At 35.5% G+C, this 21,407-nt stretch overlaps 1 protein-coding gene across 1 annotated transcript in view; it reads left to right on the forward strand.

Moving 5' to 3' along the window:
- SGCZ (sarcoglycan zeta) overlaps positions 1–21,407 on the forward strand; it is a 1,157,176-nt gene that overhangs the window by 1,110,573 nt on the left and 25,196 nt on the right. Inside the window, exon 6 of the mRNA XM_045998548.1 lies at positions 19,956–20,028. Within this exon, the coding sequence (XP_045854504.1) occupies positions 19,956–20,028 (73 nt within the window). The remainder of the gene's footprint in view (positions 1–19,955; positions 20,029–21,407) is intronic.

Genomic DNA, 21,407 nt, shown 5'->3' on the forward strand with positions numbered 1-21,407 from the left:
TGAGGGGAAATAGGATTATTCTGCAACCCACTAATTGATAATGGATCTATTTCACCAAACTATACTTTTAGTCACCAAACTGACAGTTCCTGGCAAGATAGAAGCAATAGGTATAGTTTCCCTTCCTTCTCAAATTCGGAATTGGTAAGACAAAGAAAACTGAACTAGGACTGAAATTCTCCATGCTCAGGCAATAATTGGTTTGTGATTTTTCTAACCCTGGATCATCTAAATGCTTATGCCTTAGCTTATGCAAGTTACAGACTCTCTGTGCTTCAATTCTTCAACCATAAAATGGAGATTTTTTTTTTCTTTTTTACATTTCTCTCAGAGTTCTCTGTAAGAATTACATTATTTGACTTGGAATTTGTTCTGAGCTTCGCACATGACTGAAGTTTGAGTATGCATTGTATATTTCCCACCATCGTCACTGTCACTAGTCGCAGCATCAACAGTAGTAGTCGCGGTGGTAGAGGAGGAGGAGGAGGAAGAGGAGGAATATGGAAGAAGGAGAAGAAAGAGAAGAAGTAGTGTAATCAGTGTCTTCATCTCGTTAGTTCCTGATCTCGTCACAAGGTTAATCTAAGGATCAGTAATATTATGTAGGAGAGAACACTATACAGATGATTTGAAATTAGGACCGAGTATTATCCTCTTTAAAACATGGCCAAACTGAAAAAGAATTTCTAAAATGCCTCTCATAATTGTCCAACTGAAAGACACGGCTGGAGCATTAATTCACCAGATTTCCCCCCATTGGTCGGAAAGTAGCCTTAGAGGTACGGACTCCCTGGCAAGGCATTTGGGGTGATCCCTGGGTGCTGCTTGTGCTGAGCCTGCTCCCTGCGGTTCCGAGAAGCAGGGAGATCCTCGGCACGTTCTTGAGGTGATGTGTAGTGAATGTGAGTCCGAGGTGCTCTCGAACTGTCCTCCACATCTGTTGCCTGAAATCAGATACGAGCCAAGGAAATTTGCCTAATTCATTCAGAAAATAAAAAACATAAGTTTTGATCATGGTTCCAGACTTGAATTCTTCATCTCATGTGACATGACCGCAAAATTGGGAAGGGAGATGTTTTAGGATAACTTAATCACAATATAAATGTTGCAAATCTCTCTAAATCAAGTATAATAATTCATTTATAGGATCAGTTGATCAGTTTCTTATTTATCCACAATTCTCTCAGCCTCAGTCCTTTCCCCCCATACAAATACAAAACCCATGCAGAATTAGTGAAGAATTTATGTTTCATTGCATGGTCTCTTTTAAGTTTCTGACTGAGAAATGAAATGAGTGATTTTTTGGTAATCATTGATAATTACCCTGGTTGATTTGGACTTTAGATCAGAATAAGCTTTAAGCAGCCAGTCCTTTTACTTATCCATCCTTTATTGCATGATAGGTGAAATAAATATGAAATCTCAGTCTTAAAAATTATCTAAATTTTGATTATTCCAAATTTCCCACTAAGTTTAAATTTTCTCTATTATGTCTTTGTAATGTGGTCATTCTCTCTTTCAGCACTTGACAGAAATCTCACAGACTCTCAAGATAGTGATTTATCTTTAGACATTTACTTAAATACTTCTATTTAAGGTGACATCTAATTAAGACACTTCTACCTTTTAAGAAAAATTATATATAAAAAGGAAAATTGAAAGCTGTTTTTATGTGTTAAAGTAGAAAGGTTTAAGAGGAAATAATGTTTCCCAGATTTCTCTGTGAATTAAGCATTATGTTTGAATTTCTGACTGTATGAAGGAGAAAAAAAGGACCTAAATACCAGGAGAAGGGAAATGAAGAAAGCTGCTAAATGACAAATGTTGACCAGTGAAGATTTTTTGAGGCCCTTTAAAAACATAGATATTTATTCATACTTTATGGAAACCTAATATTCATTTTTAATTCATTTCATTCAATGGCATTCTTTTTAAATTAAATTTAATTTTTTTCCATGCTCCAAAATTCATTGCTTATGCACCACACCCAGTGCTCCATGCAATACGTGCCCTCCACAATACCCACCACCATTCAATGGCATTCTACATTTTAAATGGCTAAAACTATTCCATTTTATTGAACCACAAGAGTGTATTAATTAATTCCCTGTTTTTAGACATTTGGATTATAGTCAATGAACCTAAACAAGGCTATCATTCAATTCCTTATAGCTACATCTTTGTATATAAAGATGTCTCTTCAGGATAAATTCCTTGAAATTGAATTGTTGTTCAAAGTATAAGGCCTCTGGAAGGTATTCATTATTCACCCTCTCATCATCAGTGAGTGAATATTCTGATATTCCTGAACCACCATAGATTACTAAGTCTTTTTTTTTTTTTTTTCTTTAAAAGCAGGCTTCATGCCCCAGAATGAAGCCCAATGTCAGGCTTGAACTCATAACCCTGATATCAAGACCTGAGATCTAGAGTCAGACACTTAACTGAATGAGGCACCCAGGTGCCCCGATAACTAAGTCTTCTAAACTGATTTTACACATAACCGATAATGCTAGGCAGTCGTGAAGTATACACAGATATAGATACAGATATAATATAGATAATAATCTTTTTATTTTTATTTAATTTAATTTTTTTTAAATTTTATTTTTAAGCTGTCTCCATCCGCAGCATGGGGCTCGAACTCACAGCTCCAAGATCAATAGTCACAGGCTCCACGGACTGAACCAGCCTGGTGCCCTATAATAATCTTTCAAAAAAAAAATTCTCACACAGTTCTCTGAGGAGCTGAGGATGAACTGTTTTGTTTTGTTTTGTTTTGTTTTACAGATAAGAACATTAAGATTTTTTTTGAAAATTAAGATTTTAAGTAGCTAAATGACTTAATGCCACACTGCTCATGAGACCTACTGAGACAACACAATGAGCTATTTTCTGTGGTATTGCGTGTCCTCTCCAATGTCACCCTACTGAAAAACTATATATTTTCTGATACTTCCTGTAGTGAACTGACAAAATAAATATAGGCACACAATCATTTAGCTAAATAACAGACTTTGAATCATCTGACTTTGAGCCTGATTTCTATTTTATTTCACGAAGGACTTTAAGAAAAAAAAAAATTTACTTTGAAACAAGCGTAGAAATTTGGTTAAGACATTATTTCAAAACGGCTATCTAAAAACAAAAAAACAAAACACACACACACAAAACTCCGTTTTTCAGTGAAAAATGCACTTCCTATAAATTCCACAAATACTTCAGTCACTTTCCAAACCAGCCACATAATGGCATCCATTTGCTGTGACCCTAAAGTGGAAAATAGTAAGTAAAGCTTTATTTCAGCCATGAAGATGATAGAAACCAACATGACAGGCTGACTTTTATAGTATCCTGCTCACTAGAAAATATTCAAAGAAAATTACATCTTTTATTGTTTTCATTTATAATGTCCTGATTAGTACTGGCATGGAGAATTTTTCCCCCAGTGTACTGAATGCTCAGGTTTCTCTTTTTGTGAATTACTCATTAGTATTTTTTTTTTCTTTTGGAATGAGTTGTCATTTTCTTATTCATCTGTAGGAGTTCCTTATATTTTTTGGAATGTAATTGTGTATCAGTTATATTTGCTGTTGATGATGTGTTTTTGTATCTAACTTTGCTTAAGGGTCCTTTTATTGTTAAGAAAAATTTTATATTAATATAGTCAAATTTATTGATTGTTTTCTTAAAGCTTTATATCTTTTCTGTCTTAAGAATGTATCCATACCTTCCCATAAGAAATATATCTTTGACTTTAAAGTTTCTGCAAGATTAGAGAGTTTAATTTGGTAATACAATGCAGTTTTAATATGTTTCATTTGATTACAAATGAGCTGAACTATTTTTTAGATGGTTATTGAATTTTAATGATCTTTTTTTTGTGTGAAGTTTCTCTCCAAATTCTTAGTCATTTTCTGTGAATTTCACTTTTCTCAATTACTTTTTAGAGTTCTTTATATATTTGGAAATTGATCTTTGTCAATTATATGTGCTACAGATATTTTCTCCAAGGTCAAGGTTTGCCTTGGTTCAATTTCTTATGTGCCCGTTGTTCAGCAGAAATTCTTAATTTCAGTGTATCAGTTTTATCATTTTTTCCTTTACTATAAGAGAAATCTTTCTCTTATCTGAAGTCAAAAAGATATTCTCCTGTATTGTCTTATACACACTTTATAACTTTACCCATCACATTTTTAATCCTGCTGAGATTTATTTTTGCAGTGATAAATAAAACTTGATCTTCCCATATGTATCAACAATTATCCTAGCATCATTTATTGACTAGTCACTTGTTTCCCCACTCACATTTAGTAGTGACTGTCATAAATCAACTTTCCATACAGATGTCAGTGCACTGGTCTATTTCTGTGGCCTTCATTATTCCACTATTTCTCTCTCTCTCTACCACAGTCACACTGACTTAATAACTAGAACTTTAAATATATATCTTATAATCTGGTAGGGAAAATCTGCCTACTTGAATTAGGGAGGGGTTCAGAATTGCTTTGTTATTCTTGGCCCAATATTCTAGATAAATTTAGAATCAGCTTGTCAAATTCCATGGATATATCATTGATGATCTGAGATTGCACTAAATCTATTCAAGGTTTTGGGGAAAATTAACTTTAGGTGTATATCTTCTTGTTTATGATCACGTTATGTTCTTATATTTAAAATTGCTTTCATCTCTTGTGATTAAATTTAATAATTCATTCTATAAAAGGTTTCCAGAACTTTTATTAAACTTTAAGTCAAAATAATCTCTTATTAATTTTATTAAATCATCCATATGTTCTTTTAGGTTTTCTGTGTGGAAACCATATTGTATATGAAGCATGAGAATTTTGTTACTTTTTCCCCCAAACAATATGCTTTTCATGTATCTGCATTTTCCTTCCCTTCCTTCCCAGCAGTAGTACAAGAACTATAGTGGAGAGTTGAATCCAAGTGGTGATTCTAGACAAAAAATAAAACCACATCACACCTTTGTATGGCTGCTGCTCTTAAGTGAAATGTTTTAATGTGTCACCAGTAAGTTTGAGGTTGCTGTAAGTTTTGTAGTTTTGTTGTAGATGACTTGAACCTGTGGGAGAAAGTTCACCTCCATTCCTATTTTCCTAAAAGGTGGTCATTGTTATTGTGGTTGTGAATCATGGAAAAATGTTGAACTGTTTGAGTGGTAGGTCTCAATCTTTTGATATGATTATATAATGTTCTCCAGCAATAAATTACTATGGAGAATTTTATTAATTTTCTGCTGTTAAAAATTATATTCCTATAGTAAATACTTTACTGTTGGTTTCAGCATATTTTCTTTAGGATCTTTGTATCTATACCCATGAACAAATATGAACCTTTAAATTTTCTGTCTTGTATAGTTCTTGCCTGGGTTTGGTATTGAAAATATCCTTCATATATTAAGGCATCGTGTTTTCTCTTTTCCAGTTCTCTGAAAAAGTTTCTATTAGATTGGAATTTTATTTGGAGAATATTGTAAGCACTCATAAACTAAAATGTTTGGGTCTGGTACTCCTCAGTACTATACTCTACATTCACACACACATACACACACAAACACATTTGTGTCACAGCTTACGCTTTCCAGAAAACAATGAAAACTTTATATGGAAAGTATTGTATCTCTGTTTGAGAGGTCTATGGTGAGATATTTGGTGAACATATCAGAGGATTCCAGAAATGTAAAATCACGGGGGCACCTGGGTGGTTCAGACAGCAAAGCAGCAGACCCTTGATTTCTGCTCAGGTCATGATCTCAGGTTCCTCAGATCAAGCCCAGTGTCCGGCTCTGAGCTCAGCCAGGAGCCTGCTTGAGAATTCTCCCAATCTCTCTCCTTCTGCCCCTCCCTCAACACTTATACCTACTCTCTTTCTAAAATAAATAAGCATATCTTTAATATATATGCGTATGTATATTTATATATAAATATATATTTATAGGTATATATTATTATGTTATATATTATAAAAATAAGTGTATATTTATAAATAAATATTTATATATATGAAATCACGAATCTAGATGATCCTGTTGTACATTACCCCCTGCAATTTACCAGCACAGACCCATTTATATAAAAAGATGTAGTGCTAACCTCTGGCATTATTTTGGAGCTCAGAAGAACACCACCTTTAAAGCTACTTGGTGTGGCACATGAACCACGCACATAAAATTCAGGATGACATAATAGCTCAAGGATTTTAAAGATCCCTGGACTTGCCTACAAACTGTAGATACTCAGACTGGTTATGATTTGCCTAAAACTCTAATGGCTTACTCTGGCTTGGAATTGCTCTAAAGATCACGCAGAGGCATTCATGGAAATGCCAGCTGGGAATATGGTGAGTGTTCCTGGTGAAGATACTGTTGTAGAGGAAAATGGGGTTCTGGTAAAAACCTGCTCTTCTTTACATTAATTAAAAGTAATGTTACCAATAGTCATTGTAGATAAAAAACAAACCCAAATAAGTGGAGCTCTCTTTGTTTCCCTATTGGCACACAATGAATTACATGTCAAGTGACAACATAAAGTTCACAGAAGCAATCTGGAAAACAAAATAAAATCTCGTACAAATAAAAGGATGAAGGAAATTTATTTTGGCATTAACAACTGCTTTCTGATGTCTGTGTACCTAGCTGTTTCCCATTTGGGCTCTGTGTATGTTATTACATACATATCCTGTTATTACAGGATAGGCTTTTGAGACTTGCATTTTTCACCTGAATTTTTATAAAACGCAGTTATTGCTCATTGAGTGAAAACATAAATATCAAGGCAAGTTGCCTAAACAAACATTCCAGATTCTGACTATGTCCACAACGGAGATGCTCTGAAAATCGTAAGTAAAACTATAACATTTTAGAATCACTTGGATATCTTTTTAGAAAGATATTTATTTGAGAGAGGGCATGAGCTTGGGGAGGGATAGAGGCAGAAGCAGACTCCCTGCCATCCGGGGAGCAACAGTGAGATAGAGCTAGATCCTAGTACCCTGAGATCCTGACCTGACCAGCTCAGCCACCCAGGCACCCCAGTCATTTAGATATCTGGAGATTAGAAGGAAAGTCTAACTTGTGTTGAATGTGGTATCATCTTATAAGTCCTAGCTTCTTTGTTCCCATGTCAGTTTGTACAGATTAACAATGTAATTCAGCGTCATAAAGCTATTTACAGAATTATCGCCTTTTGAATATGGGTGTTTTTCCAAAATGAAAAAAGAGAGTAGAAAGTTCAAATAAATCCATAAACAATGTAATATCTGAAGCTACTAAAGGCAATCAGGTACAATCTGTTTTGGACAACTTCCCTACTGATTCTTATTTTCCTTAACAAGCAATGGAAATGTATCCATCCAATGTCATTGTATCAGAAACCATAGGGGGAGAAAATTTAAAAATTAAATTATAAAAGTCCCTGTCCTTGTGTATTCCACTAGGATCAGCACAGTGTGCCAGTAGGAAGCACAGTCTTCCTGCCTATGACTCACAGCAGCAGAAAGCCCATCTTCTCTTCAGAGACTAATCCAAATAGGGGTGAAGAACCTGAGGAATAAAATATGACAAAAAAGCAGGATTAAGGTATTCACTTTCCTTCCCCAAAGCAGGCTGAGGTTTTCTTGCAACTGACAGTGGATTTTTTAGATAAGTGAATTTCCACAAGAATCGCAAAAGCTTAAATTGCATATGGATTGAGTGATGATTGAGTTGATAAAGGAGAGGGTTACACAGAAAACATACATGCGTAAGAATGAACATGTCCTTAAAGAAGCAAAACTGGTATTAGATATACTATCTGCATGTTAGGTAAAATGACCAAACCTCAAAACAAAATATACTAATAGAGTAAGTATTTCAAAGCTTCCCCAAAATATTTAAATGTGGTAAAAAGATTAATTTTCTAAATCTTTCTATGAACTCATCTCTTATGAATTGTTTTACAAAAAAATAACAAAAGCAATATAGATAGTACACTTCTTATCAAGTTATTTCATAGTTTTACATTTTAATTTCTGTTAGAATGTTTACAATGTGGTGATAAATCAATTGAGACCTTCCCATCTTTTGGTCTGAAAATATGCAGGGAATGATCCTAATCTTTTGATGCCGGTTGAGACCTGATTTGTGACCCAGGATGTGATCTATTCTGGAGATGTTCCATGTGCACTAGAGAAGAATGTGTATTCTGTTGCTTTGGGATGAAATGTTCTGAAGAGATCTGTGATGTCCATCTGGTCCAGTGTGTCATTGAAGGCCTTTATTTCCTTGTTGATCTTTGGCTTGGATGATCTGTCCGTTTCAGTGAGGGGAGTGTTCAAGTCCCCTACTATTATTGTATTATTATTGATGTGTTTCTTTGATTTTGTTATTAATTGGTTTATATAGCTGACTTCTCCCACGTTAGGGGCATAGATATTTAAAATTGTTAGTTCTTCTTGTTGGACAGACCCTTTGAGTAGGATATCGTGTCCTTCCTCATCTCTTATTATTGTCTTTGGCTTAAAATCTAATTGATCTAAGGATTACCACCCCAGCTTTCTTCTGATGCCCATTAGCATGGTAAATTGTTTTCCACCTCCTCACTTTAAATCTGGAGGTGTCTTCGTGTCTAAAATGAGTTTCTTGTAGGCAACATATTGATGGATTTTGTTTTTTTATCCATTCTGATACCCTGTGTCTTTTGATTGGGGCATTTAGCCCATTAACATTCAGGGTAACTATTGAGAGATATGAATTTAGTGCCATTATTAGCCTGTAAGGTGACTGTTACTGTATATTGTCTCTGTACCTTTCTGATCTACTTCTTTTAGGCTCTCTCTTTGCTTACAGGACCCCTTTCAATATTTCCTGTAGAGCTGGCTTGATGTTTGCAAATTCTTTCAGTTTTTGTTTGTCCTGGAAGCTTTTTGTCTCTCCTTCTATTTTCAATGATAGCCTAGCTGGATAGAGTATTCTTGGCTGCATGTTTTTCTCGTTTAGTGCTCTGAATATATCATGCCAGCTCTTTCTGGCCTGCCAGGTCTCTGTGGATAAGTCTGCTGCCAATCTAATATTTTTGCCATTGTATGTTACAGACTTCTTTTCCCGGGCTGCTTTCAGGATTTTCTCTTTGTCACTAAGACTTGTAAATTTTACTATTAGGTGACGGGGTGTGGACCTATTCTTGTTGACTTTGAGGGGGGTTCTCTGCACCTCCTGGATTTTGATGCTTGTTCCCTTTGCCATATTCAGGAAATTCTCTCCAATAATTCTCTCCAATAGACCTTCTGCTCCCTCTCTCTTTCTTCTGCTTCTGGAATCCCAATTATTCTAATGTTGTTTCGTCTTATGGTGTCACTTATCTCTTGAATTCTCCCCTCGTGGTCCAGTAGCTGTTTGTCCCTCTTTTGCTCGGCTTCTTTATTCTCTGACATTTGGTCTTCTATATCACTAATTCTTTCTTCTGCCTCATTCATCCTAGCAGTGAGAGCCTCCATTTTTTATTGCACCTCATTAATAGCTTTTTTGATTTCAACTTGGTTAGATTTTAGTTCTTTAATTTCTCCAGAAAGGGCTTTTATATCTCCAGAGAGGGTTTCTCTAATATCTTCCATGCCTTTTTTGAGCCCGGCTAGAACGTTCAGAATTGTCATTCTGAACTCTTGATCTGACATATTACCAATGTCTGTGTTGATTAGGTCCCTAGCCTTCGGTACTGCCTCTTGTTCTTTTGTTTGTGGTGATTTTTTCCACCTTGTCATTTTGTCCAGATAAGAGGATATGAAGGATCAAATAAAATACTAAAAGGGTGGCAAAGACCCCAGAAAAATGCGCTGTAACCAAATCAGAAGAGACCCCAAATTGTGGGGGGGTGAGAAAGGGGATAAAAAGAGGTTCAGAAAAAAAAAGAAAAAAATTTAAAAAATAAAACAAATAAAGAAAAAATATAAAAAAGAAAGAAAAAATATATATTTTAGATAAACTAGTCAAAAAACGTTAAAAAAGAAAAGGGTCAAAGTTTTAAAAAATTTAGCAGAAGAAGAAAAAAGAAAGAAAAAAAATTGAAAAAAAAAATTTGAATTTACCGCCAGACTAAAGAATCGTGGGGAGAAAGCCATGAGTTCCATGCTTTGCTTTCTCCTCCTCTGGAATTCCGCTGCTGTCTTAGGTATTGAACCTGTTTTCCTTGATAGATGAACTTCGTCCTGGCTGGATATTTTGTTGATCATCTGGGGGAGGGGCCTGTTGTAGTGACTCTCAAGTGTCTTTGCCCGAGGCGGATTTGCACCGCCCTTACCGGGGACCGGACTAAGTAATCTGCTCGGGTTCTCTTTTGGGAGCTTCTGTTCCCTGAACGCTTTCCGTAGCGTTCCGGAGGACGGGAATGAAAATGGCGGCCTCCTAGTCTCCGGCCTGGAGGAGCCGAGATTCCGGGGCCCCACTCCTCAGTGCACCCCTAGAGGACAACACCCAATCACTCCCGTATCCCCAGCCTCCAGCCGCGCTCCGAGCTCACCCAGCCCGCGACCAGTTCAAGGTAGCCCCGTGCTGAGAGTTCAGTCCTCGGCTCTGTCTCTGCAGCCGGCTTCTCCGTTCTAACACCTGCGAGCTCTGCGACACTCTGACACCCCCGATCCTTCTGTGATCCTGCGGGACCTGGGGTCATGCTGACCCCGCATGGGCTTCACCCCGGTTTAGCCTCTGGAGTGATGTCCCTCAGTGGAACAGACTTTTAAAAGTCCTGATTTTGTGCTCCGTTCCTCCGCCGCTTGCCGGGAGCCGGCCCCTCCCCCCACGGTCTATCTTCCCGTCGTTTTAGATTCACTTCTCCTCCAGTCCTACCTTTCAGAAAGTGGTTGATTTTCTGTTTCTAGAATTGCTGTTCTTCTTCTCTTCATCTCCCGTTGGATTTGTAGGTGTTTGCAATGTTTAGATAAGCTATCGAGCTGATCTCCTGCTCCCTGATGTAGTCTCAGCCTGCTACTTCTCCGCCATCTTGACTCCTCCCCCATCTTTTAGTAAATCCATAACAATAGAATCTTATGACTGTTATGTTTACTAAAGATATGTTCTTGGAGACATCTTTTCATTTAGGATTTTCTAAAAGCCTTAGGTATGTATTGCTTCTCATTCTTTTAGCGTATGTAAATAAAGGGCAAAATGACAACCTCAGCAATTATAGACCTTAGAATTATTTATTATTTCCTGGATGTGTATATCGGCAGAGTGAATGAGGAAAGCTCTCCTTAACTATTCTAAAAAATTTTTTGGAGGTGGGAATTTAAAAGAGGTCTTATTTCCGTATCTTTTTCCTAGATATAATTTTCATCAGACAACTTATTCATTGGATATGAACATAATTTATTTTCCTTTCCCTTCTGTTTTCTTCACACATGCTTTAAAATTTCAATTATTTTTGCTTCATTGAAAGCAATAGAAGGAATTAACAAATGAAGAGGTATTCTCCCCTAAATAATTAGAGAAATAAATGCTAGTAAAATATAAACTATTTGAACATTATAAAATATGGACAAGAAAGTTGTCTGTATTATTTCTAGTCCTGACATATTTAAGTCTTTTTTTATTAGTCACAAATCAAATATTTTTGAAATATACTTCATCTTGAAGAAAATAGTTTTATTCTAATGGATTTTTCTGTCTGATTAAGTATCTTTTCCATTATCTCTTTTTATCTTTTGAAAACCTTCAGAAATGGAAGAGAGAACATGATTTGGCATCTGGGAGTAAATGCCTTGAGATATTTTTTAAATTATAAAAAATGCTGACTGACAAGTAAAAACAGACTTTGAAATAATATATCTTCAGAAATCTTGGCAGCTTATTCTCCCAACTCAAATGAACAACATGGTGTGTTTTTTTGTTTCCATCAGAAAGACAATTTAACAATATTGTTTCCCTGTTTCACTAGAATAATTAACATTGGCTAGGCTCATAGTAAGTTTCAATAAATTCAAATCATCACCTCAGGATATTAATAAGCCAATTTGCATTGAAGTATTAAATAGAAATATGTTAAGAAACAGAAAGTTCCCATGTTTTACACAGAAATTATAAATAGGATAATTTTTAATGTATTCATGCTTTCATCCTTTCCTTCCCATTCTTTCTTTCATTTACTGACCTCAACTGTATATCAGAATCTAAGATCAGTGCTAAGTGTACAAAATTAATTAATACAAAGTCCTTGAGTTCAAGGAACTCATAAGTTATTGGGTAAGAGTTCAAAGCAAATTGCTCAGCAATGTTATAAACACTATACCAGTAAATAAATATAAATATTTGTAAATATATATGTATATATAATATACATATTTATATTATATATATTTGTAAATATATGTATATATTTTTATATGCATATATTTATATACATATACACATATATATACATATATAAATATACATATACACATATATATATATATATATATATATAATCAGTATACCAGAGGCTGAGCAGAAACAACACAGATAATGTTTGTTTCACAGAGAAAATAATCTAGAATCAGATCCTAAAGAATTTGAAAGATTACCATCAAAGGGGAGAAGGATAGGGAGTATGTTGGGAAGAAGTAGTATTCATGACAGTTCATAAACATTACAAAATTGTCAAGAGTTTTATTGTCCCTGAAGTGTAAAGTGCATAGCACTGCTAAGAGGTAAATTCTACTAAGGCATTTGGACTTGACTTTAAATGATTGGATTCTGGAAGCATTTTAAGTGAGAATTACACAGTCAACTGTCTTTTGTTTTTGTTTTTGTTTGTTTTAAAGATTTTTATTTATTTATTTGAGAGAGAGCAAGAAAGAAAGAGGGAGAGAGAGATAATGAGTTGGGAGGTGCAGCAGAGGGAGCGGGAGAAGCAGACTCCCCACTGAGCAGGGAGCCTGACCTGGGGCTCAATGCCAGGACCCCAGGAACATGATCTAAACCAAAGGCAGACATTTCACGTACTGAGCCACCAGATGTCCCTCATCTTTGTTTCAAAACAGAGAGTTAGTTGGCAGTGGTATGGAGCAATAATTGAGAGAAAGTAAAAGTAATATTGAAGTTGTGAAAAGAAGTAAACTCATAAGGAAATTGAACAAGAAAGGACACCTCAGTATACTTCCCAGTTTCTGAATTAAGTGTTTAGGGGACACTTGGGTAGCTTAGTTGGTTAAACATCTCCTTTGGCTCAGGTCGTGACCCCAGGATCCTGGAATTGAGTTCCATGTAGCGTGCTTTGCTCAGCACCGAACCTGCTTCTCCCTCTGCCCCTCTCCCCACTCATGCTCTCTCTTTCTCTCTCTCTCTGACAAATAAATAAATAAAATCTGTTTTTTTAAAAAAGTGTTTAGAACATGACTGTACCATTCATCAAGCTGGCATTAAAAACAGGAGAAAAAAACTTTCAAGGGAAGGTCCTTGAAATATTGATCCTCATCAATGTTGATAAGGATCAATATTTTTTAATTATCTCACGTAATGTAAGACACCATGTTGTGCATAAGAATCCAGTAGGTTATGAGCAGTATGTCTTTGATTTTTTTTACTCTAGATGTGGATTGATACATATAATTTAAAATGTAAAATTTTTAGATATGATAGGTTCTAAATGAGCATGACAGGTAATAAACACTAAATATATTCAGAGGATGAACAGATTACATTTACCTTATGAGCTGGGAAAAGTAGTAATGAGACTTCATAGATGAGTAGAAGAAAAGAAGTCTGAGCAGTAGATGGGCCCAGATTACGAAGTCTTGTTTGAGGGGCAGAAGCAGTATCTAAGAAAATTATATAGCTCCTTATAGAGAGGAGATATCAGGAGGTTTGGTAAGTTTAATCTAGACATATATAGGTTGTGTGTTGTGGAGTTAGCTGGAAGCAGGAACACCATTTAGATTATTAAAATAACACAAGTGGGGGATGTATGTTGAAATGTGTTGACATTTTTTTAAGGGTAACGATGTGCTTGCAGGATTCATAGGAACTCTTTTTAATGGAGTGGAAAAAATGACAGTTCATAACTTACTTTTGCCAGTATGATTACTCCATTCTTTCTCCAAAGTATCTTTTTCTTTTGATTTCTGGGACAAACTCATTTCCACTTCTATTTAAGGAGAAATGAGAAGAAGTATAGTAAACACATTTTGACATGTTTAGAAGAAAACAATCATATAACTTTGACTGTTAGAAAGTGAAGGTAACTTAGAGATTATGTTATTTAGCGCCCAATTTTTTAAAAAGATTTATTGATTAGAGAGAGAGTGAGAGTGAGCACAAGGGGAGAGAGAGGGGGATTGAGGAGGAAGAGAAGCAGACTCCACTGAGCAGGGAGCCTGACACAGGGCTGGAATCCACAGCTTCAAGGTCAGGACCTGAGCTGAAATCAAGAGTCAGTGCTTACCTGACTGAGCCACTCAGGCACCCCTGAGTGCCTCATTTTGCAAATGGCAACCAAAGGGCTTTAAATACTTATCAAAGATCAAAAAAATGAATTAGAGGCAGATCTGGGAATAGAATGAAACTCTTCTCCATCTACTCTTTGCCTTTACCAGTTTAGATTGGGAGGGAAAGTGATGTAAATAAAGGAACAAGAAAAGGTGTGAAGACTTCCAAAGATTGAAATAATCATGGCATAGGTTTAAATTTGAAAATAATGAGTACATTGGAATTTTCTGGTGCTTAGGAGGTATATGAATTAGCCCTGGACTTCTGTGTAGAAATTTAAAATTCAGCTTGGGATTCCTATGAATTGCAGGCAGAGGGCAGGGAGGGTTATGTTCTCTTAAGCTCCTTGGTCTCATGGCCTTGATTTCCTTTCATGTTATCTCTTCTGTCCTGTAATGATCTGCATGTAAGACTCATTTCCTTCTTGGGTCCCCTCCAAAATACTACTACTACTAAATAAAAACCTCAAAACATACAAATGATCATGGTAGATTTCATTGAAAAACTGAAGGCAGCAGGAGATTCCATTTGGCAAACATCAAGACAAATGACCTAAAAAATAGAATTTAAATATTTCTGTTTCTCTCTAGCCTCCTTCCCACGGTGTGAGGGTCCCATCCTTTCCTGATTCCTTTTTTCTCTTTCTGCCTGGCTTTTCTCTTTCTTCTTTTGACTCTCCAGAACAGCAGACATTGCATGCCAGGCCTTAGCCATCTCTCCGAAGCCCCTTGGACCTGCTGATACGGAGACCCCAGGGAAGCCCAGTCTCTCCTGGGCCTGCGTGAGCTGCCGTGTTCTTCATGCCACTTCCTACAACTGCGGAGAGACATATTAATGAACGCCTATCTTACGCTACGTAAAGGGCTAGAAAATGGCACTACAGAGTGAAAAAAAAGCCCTGATCTCAAATACAACTAAAAAAAAAAGAAGAAGATTTTATAATTTGTAAAGACTCTTTCAGTGTAATTAAGAAATTGTATACGTTCGATAGCACAGGATCAAACTTGAAGATAATAAATAAAAAAGACTATTTTTGCCTCTGAGACCTGGATGAATTCACCCAGGACTTCAGCCATATTCCAGTGGCGGAATTTGAAGTGCTGTCTCAAGTTTATTAAATTTTTTTGAAGATTTAAGTCTCCTAACAGTCCCATGGACTGGATATTGGAGGTAGTGGTGCTATCATGACTCTGATTCCTCCCCACCTAAGTTCTTGAACTAATTGCTAGTTTGGAATTCTTATAAAGTCAATGACTGAGGCTTCTCATTAAAAAGAGAAATATTCTGGAGCACCTGGGTGCCTCAGTTGGTTAAGTGTCTGACTCTTGATTTTGGTTCAGGTCATGATCTCAGGGTCCCTGGATGGAGCCCCAGGTCAGGCTTCTCCCTCTCCCCCACTTCCCCTCCTTGTGCTCTCTCTCTCTCTGTTACTCCCTACCACTAAAATAAATAAAGTCTTAAAAAAAAATAAAAGAAGAGAAATATTCTAAGGAATGGTGTCCTATACTACTCTTTGCTTAACTTTTCCTTCAAATTTAAAAGGAAGCTAAAACCCTGTTGGAGTTAATGACTGTTTCACCTACTCCAATTGAATGATGATGTGAATTCCCAGGATATCCTGTATAGAGAGCTAATAAGTATAAAACACAGAAAAATCATAACCATCCATTGTAGTTAGTCTACTATGCATTTTTAGTTTAATGTTTCCACAATTTTTTAAACATCAGATGGGGAAACAAACCATGAGAGACTATGAACACTGAGAAACAGACTGAGGGTTTTGGAAGGGAGGAAGGTGGGGCGTTGGGTGAGCCTGGTGGTGGGTACCAAGGAGGGCATGTATTGCATGGAGCACTTGGTGTGGTACATAAACAATGAATCTTGGAACACTGAAAAAAAAATTTTAAAAATCAGAATAATGTTCAATTAAAAGCAAGATCATGCTGGACATTATCTTTTATTTGAAAGAAACTTCTTTCTCAGAGCTTTTTTGGGCATCGTTTCATCTTCTTTGGTTCCTGTGCACCTGCATTAGGGAATTCCTTGATTACCGAATAGAGTCTTGATTAATAAAATGCACTTGCTATCCAGCATTTAAGAATCTCTTAATAGTGTCTAAATTTTAGATTTCAGAATTCAGCATGAGACCATGTTACTTGAAGCTGACATTTTGGGAATAGAGATTTCACGTGTTAATGAGTGAACCCGTGTTGGACCCTAAATTCTGCAAACACAATGTATACCTCTTCTGTGTTGATTTTCATAAGGAAAAGTGTCAGAGAGAGGGAATTAAGGATCAATGAATTCTTACATCGAAGCAGGCACATTGATATCCTATTTAAGAAAAACCTGACCCAACCTGTAACGTTGGCATTTCTATCTTTATTATATCTAGGGTTGTCTCCTAATGTGTGCTAACTTCAGAGTGCATAGTATATACATACATCTTAAATTTATGTCTTAAACTGTCTTTAAATGTAAAGTAGGATCACAGTCCATATATACCCTTTCTCCTCTCTAGCAAAGCAGAATACGCCATCCTTCTTACTGTGTTTTGCTGCCAGATATTATCATATGAATGACATATAGTCTTTTCTGACCCTAAAGTTTGCTTGTCTCATCCTTCCTGACCATTGCAATAGTCAACAGTCTGTTTTCCTAAAGTCTTTAAAAGAATATCATCACCTCAAATTATCTGAAACACCCTTCAGCACCTATACAAACAGAATTGAATGCTGTATCCTTATGAATGACCCCATAAGACAACTATAAATAAGAAATGTTTATTTAACCAGCAGGTTTAAATATATATATATCTGTGTTGTGTAACTTCTTGTCCTTTTTCTATCCCTCTTCCTTTTCAGTTCTTGTGGTTTTATAGCTTAAGATGTGAAATAGTGGGTGCCTGGGTGGCTCAGTTGGTTAAGCAACTGCCTTCAGCTCAGGTCATGATCCCAGAGTCCTGGGATCAAGTCCCACATCAGGCTCCCAGCTCCATGGAGAGCCTGCTTTTCCCCTCTGACCTTCTCCCCTCTCAAGCTCTCTCTCACTGTCTCTCTCTCAAATAAATAAATAAAATCTTTAAAAAAAAAAAAAAAGATGTGAAATAGTGGTTCATTTTTTAATTTCAGATAAACACCATACCATTTTTACTATAAGTATGTCCTCTGAAAATATTGCATACGTACATTGAAAAATTTTTTCATGTTTACCTGAAATTCGAAGATAATTTGGTGTCCCGTGTTTTTAATTGCTAAATCTTGCAACTCATCTGACATTTGTTGAAGTTCCCAATTCGAGGGAAATATGTATTTTAATTTTGATTTTTTTATACTTTGAGAGTATGTGCCTGCTTCAGATGGCTTTTATTTTCCCTCACTGATTTCCTTTTAAGATTATCATTATTGCTTATTAATTGTTAATAATTATTAATTGTTACCTCTTTGGCTCCTTCTAGGACAATAATGGAGAGGATGAGAGTCATTTTCTCATTATCTGGAGGTTTATAGTTAGTTAATTATTTATGTTATTTTATTTAGTTTTCAAGTTAGCCCCTTAGGAGATATGATTACACATTATTTCTTCAAGAATTGTTTTTTTTTAAGTCATCAAACATCTTCTAAACTGATACTTAGATTTAAGACCTCTCTCAGTTTTTAATCCTTATTGGAAAATTAAAACTTTGATAGCATCCCCTTTTTACTTTCACTGATATATTCTGTGCAAAGGTACTATGTGTGCCATTCCATGTTTGAAAATAAATACTGCAACTACTCTTTAATTATATTTTCGTCTTCTTGTCTGGGAAGTTTTCAAAGTCACAGAAGAGTGGAAATTAAATTTTAAACTTTGCACATGGGTAACTATTCTTTCTAGAAGTTGTATCTTCTTTTAAAATGCTAAAGGAGTCTCTCCTTGAGATATGAAAATTTATACCTTGGAATGTTGCCTCAAATGCCACCCCCACCTCAATCACAAAATGAGGGCTTTATCTAAAACCGTTACTTTATTTTCAAAGAACTATGTCTAAGAATTTTCCACTCACAGAAATAAAATACTTACAAAATATCAAAAGAGCAAACTCCATAAAGAATTAATTGCGCCCATAGTCTGTCTATATATTATAGGCCCTACAGAGTCTCTGTAGAAAACAAAACAAAACAAAACAAAACATCAACAACTACTATAACCCAGAGAGAGGTCGACAAATCCCAATAGCTTTTAGCTTGTAAACTGAAGTCTGTAATCTTAGGAATTTACTGCTGCAGAACCTTATAAATTTACCCTTAGAACTGGAAGATAGATGAAACCATGTTATAGTCCTTGAAAAAAATCTCTTCCTCTCTGATTCAAGATCAAGGTCTGCATTGCTATTTGATGTGGAGGAATCATCTTGTGATTTTAGTATTTATTTTCTAATAAAAACAACATATTTTTAGGAATTTAAGTGTTAGATCTTCTAGTGAAAATGTCTTTATTGCTTATTAAATCAATATATTTCCCATTATTCTTCACAGTAAGCATCAGCAACTTTATCTTATAGGTTTAAAATTTATATTTGTATTTGCATTATTTTGTATAATTTGTATTAATAAGCTGGTGTAGAGGTTTTGATGGAGCAGACACGACATCCCTAAACCAAAATGTTTGATCAAGATTAAGCCAAAAGAAAATAAAGTTATTCCAAAGGGAATGATCTAAAACATTTATATGGAATTACAAAAGAAAAGAAAGATTTTGTCATTATCTTTAAAATTTTTTTTTTGCATTTTTTTAAAAGCAAAGTCATTCTATTTGGCTCAGTCAAATTATGGAAAGGCTCTGGGAATCTGGAAAATCACATAGAGTCAGTAAATGAAAGTGCAGATAGAATATAGTTCAACTGCCTGGAGAGTGTTAGAGTACGTGACCTCTTTGGGTGAGTATGACCCCACATGAAGTCAACTGTAATGAATTTATTTTGAGCAGTTCGTGGTTTTAGAGAGAGCCTTAGTTCCAGCGAGGTCAAAGTAAGGTGCTATAGGTAATCTCTCTAATCAAAGGTGGGTGTTATGTGTAAAGAAATTGCCAAATGCCCCCTGTGTTTAAAGAATTAATGATAATTACAAGAGAGCTCACACCACATTTTCACTCATGCTCTACCATTTGTAGAAAGATAGAACCAAGTATTATGACCTATCCCTCCCTCAAATTCTTGTACTTGGGAAACAAGAAAGGAGGAGATGGTCTTTGCTCTTTGATCAGAGAGTGAAAATCCTCAGTGAATCTGAATTTTGCGAAATAGGGTAATCTCAAAAGTGGTCTCAGAGGGACATTTAGATTTACCATTCTTGGCCTTTCACGATCTTGAACATTTTTTCTAATTTTTCTCTTTCATTGTCTGTACTGCTGTTTATAGCTGTGCCATTTTTTATGAATATTTGGTGTATAAAGATAGAAATGAAAACTAACGTGTCTGTCCACTTGCTTTTACTGACTGCTGGGTTCCTGTTCTGTCCAGGCACTGAAGGAGCAGTGTTCGGGCACTCTGTTGAAACACCTCACATCAGAGCAGAACCTTCCCAAGACCTCAGGTAAGTTCTGCCTCCTCCAGCTCTGTCAGACCTCCCAACACTGTTGATGTGCCCTTGATATACAAAGAAGTAAATCTGAAAATGTGCTATATACTTATATAAAAAGTTGATGTTCCCTACCTACGTGGTAAATATCAAGTATTTGATCGAGGACAAGAAAATGTGAGTTATTATTCTAAATGTATATGTATTTTTGCCCCTAATAAACATACAAAAAATATCAAAATAAATATGTCAGACAGGAAGAGTGCGGAAAAGGCAGTTATAGAGGACGTTTAGTTCCTTTAGAGGAAGGATTGATAAAAATCAGGATTCTGGAAAATCTGACATAGACAATGAAACACATGACACATATAGGCAGAAAGAATGAGGAGGCAGAGAGTAGGAAAAAAACAATAAATGGTCAAGGGGTGTTGTGTTGAGGGAAATACAAAGCAATATAAGTAGTAATCAGATAAAGGCAGAGCTTAAATGTCCTATAATGGACTCCTCAATCTAATACTGCCAATGGAATAGGCTGCTTCCTGATACTGTACTGTTTGTAAGAGGCACAGTTGTATTAACAGCCCTCAGTACCCAGAAAAGTGTAAGACAACTCTATAGGGATTCTTCCCAGGATAGTCCCAGCCAACTGTTAATAAAAGTTGAAATACTAAAATCTAGTAACTGATCAATGGATGTTCTTTTTTTTTTTCCAATGGGTGTTCTTAATTCAATAAATAACTTAAGTTTTGGGGACCAGAGATATTTTATAATGTGGTAATCATTTCACAATGTATCCGTTACATCAAATTATTATGTAGCGTACCTAAAACTAATAGAACTTTATATGTCAATAAAAAAGATGTCTTATATAATTACTTTCTGATAGGTAGGTAAATTACATTCCATAATACATTTCTATGGGATTAAAAAAGATAAAAATAATAGAATTTTTAAAAAATCATATATTAAAAGTCATTTTTAAAGCTGAATCAAAATATCAACCTGGGAGACAGTCTTCTTTGTCTTGGAAAACATAATACAAATGTTAAGAAAAACACAAATTATTTCATAAAGATCAGGTTCAGCCCTTCCCATTTGGATAAGTGAAAAAAAAAAATGTTCAAATAAAAATAGAAAAATAAAAAATTTTAAATGCAAAGAAAAAAAATCCTATACTTTCACAACACTACATTTTTCAGATCTTCTATGATAAAATTTCCTAAGGAACTCAGTTTCTCAGTATCTCAGCATTCCAGATGCAAACAGGCTGGTTAATAATAACAGAAAAAGGTAGCCATCTTCCTGTGATCAAGGCATTTTTTATTAGACAAAAGTAATTTTTTACTCAATGCCAAAACCCCAAGGATTTAGGAGGGTAGACGAGTATGTATAAA

This window comes from Meles meles, chromosome 2 (assembly GCF_922984935.1).
Source record: "Meles meles chromosome 2, mMelMel3.1 paternal haplotype, whole genome shotgun sequence".
NCBI classification, from domain to species: Eukaryota; Metazoa; Chordata; class Mammalia; order Carnivora; family Mustelidae; genus Meles; species Meles meles.